This window comes from Helianthus annuus, chromosome 9, assembly GCF_002127325.2.
Source record: "Helianthus annuus cultivar XRQ/B chromosome 9, HanXRQr2.0-SUNRISE, whole genome shotgun sequence".
NCBI lineage: Eukaryota > Viridiplantae > Streptophyta > Magnoliopsida > Asterales > Asteraceae > Helianthus > Helianthus annuus.
The window spans coordinates 59202627-59212886 of record NC_035441.2 but is presented as its reverse complement, the minus strand read 5'-3'; the positions used below and the strand labels follow the sequence as shown (position 1 = coordinate 59212886).

The 10260-nt window shown below is 35.1% G+C and overlaps 1 protein-coding gene across 3 annotated transcripts; it reads left to right on the top strand.

Annotated features, from left to right (window-relative positions):
• The first annotated feature begins 326 nt into the window (after positions 1-326).
• Positions 327-8542, top strand: LOC110877726 (protein NETWORKED 1C). Of its 3 annotated transcripts, none has more exons than XM_022125916.2 (6): positions 327-551; positions 1501-1571; positions 1961-2038; positions 2129-2373; positions 4167-6640; positions 7297-8542. In XM_022125916.2, exons 4-6 carry the CDS (start codon positions 2271-2273, stop codon positions 8362-8364), a joined length of 3645 nt encoding a protein of 1214 aa, XP_021981608.1. In that variant the 5' UTR covers positions 327-551; positions 1501-1571; positions 1961-2038; positions 2129-2270; the 3' UTR covers positions 8365-8542. The 3 variants fall into 3 exon arrangements, with proteins under 3 accessions (XP_021981608.1, XP_021981611.1, XP_021981609.1); XM_022125917.2 differs by lacking the exon at positions 327-551 and adding an exon at positions 922-997; XM_022125919.2 differs by lacking the exon at positions 1501-1571 and having other exon boundaries at positions 330-551.
• The last annotated feature ends 1718 nt before the right edge of the window (positions 8543-10260 follow it).

The window sequence follows — 10260 nt, the reverse complement described above, 5'->3', positions numbered from 1 at the left end:
CATAGATGGAACTTAAATATCAATGAGCACCAGTAGAGCAATAACTATAGTACATTAGTTTAAACATGAAATATTCATATTTGTGATATTTTGTATATTTTTTAGTAAATAGAAATATCTTTACACGATTTTGGAATATCTTTTTTTACAAGCAATATAACTAACTAAAATAGATAAAGTATATTTTATTATACTTTATAACATGTCATAAATCTTATATATGATAATTAATTTCTAAAATAAAAAAAGAAATAATACTTTTATGATATGTAATATGATTTTGCAACATGTTTATAATGGACATAATCATGAACAACTTACGTGTGAAGTGTATTTTTACAGTCTATCACTCTTTCTTTCTCTAGCTACCAAATGTCTGCAATATAATACGGAACAAGATGACCCAATAGTCTATTATCAAACAAGAAACACTACTACAGTTGAATGTGAGAGATTGTAGAGAGAGAAAGTTGCAAAATTTGTGATTTGCAGAGGATATTTCGCTCAACTGATCAAGATTCCAGAATCCCATTTCCAAGATTCTATTTTTTGTAAGTGTGATTCTTGAAATTTGTAATTTTTGTTGAATTTTGTGGGTTTTTGAGTTGTTTTTCCATCTGGGGTTTGGTAAAGATTGTGTTTTGCAAATGGGTTTGTGTTTATGTACTCTCTTTGTGCTTGATCCTTCATAGTATTTACTCAGTTTTGTTAAGAAACTGAAAGGGTAAATGTGAATATTATTATCATTATTATTGTTAATGTTTTGATTTGGTTACATTTTGTGAAATATTTTGACTGACTTTTGGGTCTGTGATTAGATGTGAATGATAGGGATTTGTCATATAATTTGTTCTTTTTGGTATGTTTCTTGAAAATGATATCTTGCCTTCTCTTGTGTACTGGCTTCAATTTTTTTTTTTGTTGAGATTTATAGGGCTCATAGCTGTTCTTGTGATCTTGATTAGAGACAATTCATTTTTTCTGCTTTATTTTGAAGGTAGTTCTTGTAATTTACCTAGATTTTGGTGGATATAACCCTCTAGTTCCACTGTTTTTAATTGTATTGTTTTACTTAATATATATATCCATTTTGATAATTGATGAGTTTAGGTGCTAAAATGCTTTTTTATAGTTTAATTTTTGTAAAAAGAAAGAATTTGATCCTGGCTTTAAGTCAATTTATCTTTATTTAGTTCTTGAGTTTTTTGCTTTCTGACTTGTTCTTCATCTGGGGTTGGTAAAAATGGTGTTTTGTAAATGGGTTTTTTTCTTATAAACCCTCTTTGTGTTTGATCCTTCATAGTTCATGCTCAGTTGCTGTTAAGATTTTTTTTTTTTTTTGGGGGGGGGGGGGGGGGGGGTGTAAAAAATGTGAATTTTATTGATAGAAAGTGTTTTCATCTGCATAAATGAGTTGCTTTGTTTCCATATTTTGGAAATATTTTGACTGATTTTTGGCTCTGTTAATTGACATGTATTCACTTTTTTTTTTGGGTCCAGATTTAAAGGGCTCATAGCTATTACTGTCATCTTGCTCATTGACAACTTAATTTATCTGCCTGATTTTGAAGGTAATTCTTGTAATCTACCTAGATGTTGGTTGATATAATCCCTAATTTCCACTGGTTTTTAATTGTTTAATTTTATTAATATTTATCTTTTTTTAACCCTTTTATTAGAAATTTTTTTATAAAGAAGAAAAAATTGATTCTGGGCTATAAATCTGGAAATTTACAGCTGAAAATCAGTCACATTTTCTTATTTATTTATTTCTTGTATTTTGTGCTTTCTTACTTGTTCTTCATTTGGGGTTTGTCATATAAATCCCATTTAATATAAATTGAATGTGTTTTAATTTTTGAAAATGATATATTGACTTGTTGCCTAATTGCTTCAATTTTTAAACAACCACCACAGAAGTCATTATGTAATTATTATACATTCAATTTTTTTGGTTCAGATTCAAAGGGCTCATAAGTCATACCTGTTCTTGTGATCTTGCTTAGACACAACGCAGTTTTTCCGCTTGATTTTGAAGGTAATTTGTTGTAATCTACCTATATTTTCACTGTTATTAATTGTCTAATTTTACTTAATATTTACCCGTTTTGATAATTGATGATTTTAGGTGCTTGGAGTGTGAATTAAGGAGCTAAATTTCCTTTTTTTCAAAAAAATCTTAAAAAAAAGAAGATTTGATTCCTTGTCTGATCTACTTTCTGGAATTTTAAAGATCCGAATCAGTTGGCTTTCGTTTTCATGCTCGAGTGATGGCTTGTGCGTTAACTTCCGAGTCGAGGCGTTTATATTCTTGGTTGTGGGACAGCCACATTAGCCCCAAGAATTCTAAATGGCTTCAAGAAAATCTTACTGGTATGTTTGTATGTATATATGTATGATTTGTTTTTCTTATATGTTCTTGATCAATGATTGATTGCCATTTTTGATTATAGGAAGTACCCTTGAATCTAGTAGACTCTTGCACAGTTTAAGGCTGATTAGTAAAATTAAATTTGTAATGATGGCATTTCCATAATCAAATTAGGCAATGGTAGATTAGTAAAATTAAATGTGTAACAATCTTTTCTATTAGTCATGTTATCCGAACACGACACGGACTCAAAAATCTTGTCACCCACATGAACCAAACACGACACGTGTTTACACAAACACAACCCGTTTAACCCAAAAAAAGGATTTTATATAATTTTTTTACATATTAGTGCTTTAAAGTTATAATTTACATATCAACCGAATTTTGTCTTTTGTTCTTTTTCTTAAATAAAACATGATTTGGGTTATATCCGAATCATTCCATTCTATAAAAAAGGTTTTAAGAACAAAGATCTGCATTTCTGAATGAGAAAATTAACTGTTGATGGAGCTAGGAAGGTTCAAGCATGTGTTGTGCCCCCCCCCCCCCCACCCCACCCCCACCCCCTAAAGTATTTAGGGTGTTAAATATAATTACAAACTCTATAATATTGTAATTACTTCTTGATTTCCAAATAAAGTTAACTCGAAGGTCATATGCATTAAAAGTATACTTTGGATGACTTTCAACTCGGTTGACCCATTTGACTCGTTTCCTATTTAGCTAAACTATTTTGTTTCACCATTTTATTGGTTGGATTACGGGTCAACAAATAGTTAATCTGTGCGGATCGAAACAGGTTGGGCTGACTCACAAGCTACTTTTATTAAACCTTGTGAACTTTTTCTGACTATTTGACCCATCTCTAATATAGTTAGATTTTTTAATTGTCCCACTAGATGTAAATTATAACACAAATCGAGCCGTTTTAGGTAAGTTGGTCAAAATTGCAACCTCTACGTTTTACACGTTCGCTGAGTTGGGCTTGTTCACGGTTTTATATGTGACATTATCTTTATACATAAACTTTTCTAGATTTACTAGTTTCATTAGAGCGTTCATATTATAATTTAAGTTAGAGTAAAGTACACAGATGGTCCCCGTGGTTTACCAAGATTTGGATTTGGTCCCTAGCTTTCCAAAAGTACATAGATGGTCCCTGTGCTTTGCACGTTGTAACACATTTAGTCCCCAACTTTTTTTCAAAAGTACATGGATGGTCTCTGTGGTGTGCACTTTGTAACGCATTTAGTCCCTAACTTGGACATGCTAAATCCTTTAGATTTCGTTACAAAGTGCAAATCACAAGGACCATACGTGTACTTTTGGAAAGTTATGGACTAAATTCAAAATTTTGGTAAACCACAGGGACCATCCGTGTACTTTACTCTATAATAATTTCTGTTAGAGTAAATTACGTTTTTGGCCCCTGTGGTTATATCACTTTTACTATATTAGCCCAAAATAAGAATTTTTGACATATCTGCCTCCATGGTCTCTATAACTAACCATTTTGGCCCCTAAGTCTAACCATTTTGGCCCCTAAGTCTAACCATTTTGGCCCCCATGGTCTCTATAACTAACCATTTTGGCCCCCATGATCTCTAGACTTAGGGGCCAAAATGGTTAGTTATAGAGACCATGGGGGCAGATATGTTAAAAATTCTTATTTTGGGCTAATATAGTAAAAGTGATATAACCACAGGGGCCAAAAACGTAATTTACTCTTTCTGTTTTCATACACTTTTCATGTATGACATGAGTGTTGATACACATAAATGTGCTTTTGCAGAAATGGATACCAAAGTGAAATCCATGATCAAGCTCATTGAAGTAGACGCCGATTCCTTTGCAAGACGAGCCGAAATGTACTACAAGAAACGCCCCGAGCTCATGAAACTAGTCGAAGAATTCTACCGCGCATACCGTGCATTAGCCGAAAGATATGATTACGCCACCAGCGAGCTCCGCCACGCCCAGAAAACTTTACAAGCTGCTTTCCCGGATCAAGAACCATTCACTCTACCCGACGATTTATCTTCAATCGAACCCGACGCTCAGAAACACGAATCTTTTGATTTACAAATGTTTCCGGAAGATGAATGTGAAGTTGAGAGATTAAAGAAGGCAGTGGCTGATCTGATTGCGGAAAAAGATTCTCTTTTTGTTCAGTATCAGTTTATTTCGGAGAAATTGTCGAATGCGGATGACGAACTTAATCGCGCCCGAGAAAGTTCCCGGATTCTTGAAGAGAAAGCGAACGAAGCGGAAAAAGAAGTTCATATGTTGAACGAAACTCTTCGTTTAACTTTAACCGAACAAACGGAGTGTCTGGAAACGATATCCAATTTGGAGGAAAAGATAAACGGAATTGACCAACGAGCAGTCGGGGCCGAAACAGAAACGATATCTGTTTTAGAGAAGAAGATTGCGGCAGCCGAAGAGGAAGCGAAAATGTTCGCTGAGCAAGTTGCTAAAGCCGAAACGGAAGTTGAGAGGCTTAAAACCGCTATTTTGGAGATAACGAAAGAGAAAGAAGCTTTGCGGGTTTTATACGCAGAATGCGTCGAGAAATCATGCGCGTTAGAGCTCGATCTCTCTTCCGCTCAATCGGATGTTCAACGCCTCACAACCGAGATTCTAAACAGTGCTAAAAAGCTTAAACACGTTGAAGAGATTTGTGTTCGTTTGGAGACGTCAAACCAATCATTGAAGACGGAAGTGAGTGATTTAGCTAAGATTATCATGTTAAAAGATCAAGAATTATCCGACAAACACGATGAGTTGAAGAACACAGAAGTTGAATTTGTGGGGTTGAAGCAAATGAAGGAAAGACTCGAAGACGAGGTAGCATTGAAGTCGGGTCAATGCGCCACTATGCAAAAAGAAATCTACGATTTAAAAGAAGAAATTACCAAATTGAACACGCGCTATAAATCAAATCCTGAATCATTCGAGTCATCGGTAAAGTGCTTGCACGACGAAACCTCGAGGTTGAATGCCGAAAAGTCTGCACTTGTTCTTCAAAAAACCGTTCTCGAGGAGTCTCTTTCGGCTGCAAACGTCGAGCTCGAGAAGCTCAGAGAAAGATCGACGGGACTTGAAGAACTCTGTGAATTGCTCAACAACGAGAAGTCGAATCTTTTGAAAGAAAGTGTGCAAAAAAGATTAGAAGTTCTCGAGAATCGGTTTATGCAATTCGAGAAGGGAAAAGAAACCGGAAACTCTCCAATAATCAAATTAATCTCGTCAACTATGGAGAAACGAGAACACGAGCGTCGTATGATGATGGACGAGAAACGGTTAGACGATTTAGAGAGTAAACTGAAGAAAGAAGAATTACAGGAAGAACTCGATAAAGCGGTGATTGCGCAGTTTGAGAACTTCATCTTACAAAAGTTTGTAAAGGAAGTGGAAGAAGAGAATTATTGCTTATTGGTCGAGAACCGGAAGCATATTGAGGCGTCTAAGTTAGCGGATAGATTGATCTCCGAGCTTGAAACGGAAATTCTCGGGCAACAGGTCGAAGAAGAGATCTTGTTAGTTGAAGTCGAAAATTTGAGATTCGGGATTCATCAAGTGTTCTCGACTCTCGGGGTCGGGTCAAAGTCAAACCCTGCTAAGATTTCGGTTGAAGAGATTATCGGTAACATTAAGCAGTTGAAGCATTCTTTGTTAAAAGAAGAAGATGATAAGCAGCGTGTACTTGTCGAAAACACCGTCGTCTCAACCGTCCTCCAGGAATCCGAACTACACAACGAGGCACTTATGAACGAATACGAAACTATGAAGAATGATTTCTTGAAGGTCAAGAAAGAGAATCGTGATCTGATCGAAGTGAACGCGAGTCTTGGATTGGAGTTAGTTATGTTGGACGAAGATATCGAGCAACGCAAAACCGTGCAAGAGAAGCTGACATCCGAGCTTCGAGAAAGAGAGAACGAGCTTGAATTGTGGAATGCTGAGGCTACGAAGTGTGTTTTTGATCTTCAAGTTTCGAACACGCGTGACGTTGTGTTTGAAGGTAAAGTTCATGAGCTGGCGGAAGTTTGTGAGAGTCTTGAAGGTGAAAATGCAGCGAAAGATCAGGAAATTGAAGAGTTGAAACGAAAGGCGAGTGATATGGAGAGAGAAATTGAAGGATTGAAAGCACAGTTGCTTGCGTATACTCCGGTTATCAGTTCGTTGAAGGAGAATATATCATCTCTTGAACATAATATTTTCACTGTGGCGAATCTTGTTGTATCAAACAACCGAAAAGCAGAGGTATTGCTCTTTCTACCATAATCTTGTTGGTGGGTTGACGAGTTTTGGATCGAATTGTTTCGACCGGAAAACGACCCATATATTATTTATTCATGTCAAAAATATCAAGCTCAACCCGGATACACTTAAAATTTTGCAACCCAAACACGACCTGTTTAACCCATTTATCTGAACGTGTCAAACTAGTTGTTGGGTAGTGATCAAGTTGTAAACGTGTTAATCGGGTTTGGTGGGTTGTAATAAATGGGTAAAGTTGGTCCTAAATACGTTGACACATTGACCTATTTAATTAAACGGGTTTGGTGGGTTGTAAAAGTCGTTACTAAAACCATCGTACTTCAACTATACTATCGGAAACAACTTAAGGGGTCAAACCGACAATTTGGAGGGTCAAACCATTGGATAATAGGTTTATTATTATGAGCCCACGGGCCCATTACAATATATAGAGAACAAAATGCAAACCCTAGATACCTAATGGGCATGTGAGCTCATAATAATAAACCTAATATCCAATACAAACTAGAAGAAAACATTTTATGTTTTGAGTAAATTACAAGTTTTGTCCTTTATGTTTACACCAAATTGCAAGCGCTGTCCTTTAATGCAAAAGTTAACGAGTTTTGTCCTTTATATTATTGGAAAATCTAATGTAGGTCCAGGATGTGGAATCGAAGGTTCAACACCATCATAATCAAAGTGATCCAGAGTCCACTCGCGGTCCAAAATCGCTTGAACCAAACGGAATATCGGATTTGATTGAGCTTCAGACACGCATAGCAGCACTTGAAAAGGTAATCGTGGAAGATATAAACACAGTTACACGGCGAAAAACCTCAGGCGTCAACATCAAACCAAAACCGGCAAAAACAGAAACCGAAGAATCGAAATCTAACGATCACCAAAAGCGTAACAAAGAAGACAAGCTTCGTGGGAAACGTTATCTAACGTTAGATCATCTTAACATCCCGAAAGCTAGACCTGAGTTTTCAGAAGTAAGAGACATTCCGCTTGATCAAGCATCGGACGGATCATCGTCTGCAAACAGCAGAAGCAGGAGCCGAAGAGGGTATTTACGGAGCGATGACATGTTGCTTGATCAGTTTCAAACGGCTCACAAGACGTACAAAACCGAAAACAAGGCCTGCAAACTGCCATACGAGCCACAAAGCGAAGATTTGGGTGTCTACAAGCTACAAGTACCACATCGAGAATCCAAAAAAGGAAAGCTATTGCAAAGACTCGTGTCGGATGCGCAAAAACTTTCGGTTCTCGAGTCAACGGTGAAAGATCTTACACAAAGATTAGAAGCCGGTAAAAAGAGTAAAAAACTAAATGTGGTTGATTTCAAGATTGTGAAAGAACAGTTGGAAGAAGCTGAAAAGACCATTTCGCAGCTATCGAACGTGAACGTTGGAACAACCACCAATGCTGATAAAAACGCGTCTTTAGCAGCGTGGCTGGAGCAAGACGACACGTGGAAACGTTCAGAACGGATCAAAACAGTGCAGTTGGATGTTCAAAACATCCAAAGCGTGTTGCTGAAGCTTGATGATGAGAAGAAGGGCAAAGTGAAGAGTAGATATTCGGTGAGTAAGAGCAGAACGAGTGTGATCTTGCGCGATTTTATTCACCATGGAGGAAGAAGCCGAAGACGTCGTCTGTGTGGGTGTTTCGCTCCATCGACTCCATCGACGGCTAGAGGTGACCGTATTAAAAGTTAGAATTTTTACCTTGTGACCCGACCCGACTGCTTTGTTATCGTATTGTGATTCCAGTTCTATCTAGGTACTAGTTTGTATTTGTGTTTACCGTTGTGTTTGTTGTTTAGAACATTATCTTCGGTTTAAATGAAGTATTACAAGTTTGTTCGTAGCGAATTTAGAACGAACGAAAACACCACACATTGAAATTTACTTAAGTTGTATGTAGACACGCTTATAAATTCGATTACGCTAAAATAATCATGTTGTATAATATTCTTTTAAATAAAAAAAAAAAAAACAAGGCCTAACTTGACAAAAATGATATATGTAAAAACAATTGTGAAACTGATATATATTATTATTCTAGAGGAGCGCCTGCACGATGTTGCGGGGAACATAGACGTTGGTAATCACGCAACATGTTAATTTTTTATAAATTAATATACTTTTTTTAGAAAATTAAGTAACATAACATTTTCTCTTGTATTTTTATAATATAGTATAGAAGATATATAAAAATGTTGGTATTCGTTTCATCCCTACGTTATACAAAACTAGGTTAGAACCCCGTGTAATACACGGGTTGAATAAATATAATTTTATATATTAAATAATAAATAAAATATATTTTTGAAACCTCTTTTATTACACGGGTTGAATAAATGTAATTTTATATATCAAATAATAAAAAGATATCTTTAAAAATCTCATTTATTACATGGGTTGAATAAATTAATTTTATATTTAAGAACTCTGTGTATTGTACGGGTTGAGTAAATTTTATTTTATTTTATATATTAATAATGAAAAAAGTTACATTTTTAAGAAACTAATGTATTGTATGTGTTGAGCACATGTAATTTTATATACCAATCAATAAAAAGTTATATCTTATTATATCTTTATAAACCCTTGTGTATTATAAAACTTTTGGACTAAACTGACAAAATGGCCCAAACACAATGACTAAAATGACATTTAACTCTTTACATTATATTAATTTATAATAAATAATAAATATTTCAAAAGATTATGTTATCTCCTAAACGAATTGTTTAAATTTAATTTTATAATTATCTTTTAATTAATATTAATATTAATTATCTATAATTAAGTAGGAGATAAAGATGAGAAAACTAAAAAAATAGATTGCTCCAATGAATGACATGTGTCCCAAAGTTGGTTTCTTTTATTATATAGTATAGATATAGATTAAGAAGCTTATACAAAAAAATATTCTTGTTACATGTAGCAAAGTGGACTCTTTTAGTTACTATCTTATTACTTTGTTTCCATTTTTCCGAACAATAAAGAATCTTACACCTTAAACAAACACAAAACGACAGTTTGAGGAGTAAATGAGTACTTTTAAAGTAAAGCTTTTGTACAGTTTTTTTAATAATATCTCCTCTTTTTGTTGGCCCTTAAAAAAAAGAAAGCATGAGGCTAAAGGGTATGGGGAGCATGAGTTGGGTCATTAATGCCACATAGGATAATTAATGGATTATTACACCATCCCCTTCCTTCATCCACCATGGTTGGCATGGATTAAACCATGACAACCATGAGCCTACTTTCCTTTTGCAATGATTCATTTTCCTTTTCTACAAAAATAAATTAAAATAGGAAGATAGTGGTTTGGGTCATGACCACACCCTTAGGGTAGTGGTTTTGAATGATGGATTAGAAGTGAATGACATGGCGTTGATGTGGAGGATCATGGTGACCATAAGGGTCATGACCACACCCTATAGCCTGAGGAGCAAATGATGAGTACTTTTAATTATCATAATATAATTGTTTTCTCTTCTTTGGCCCACAATATATAAAGTCCATAATTAGCATAATATAATTGTTATATAAAGTCCATAATTAGCATAATATAATTGTTTTCTCTTCTTTGGCCCACAATAT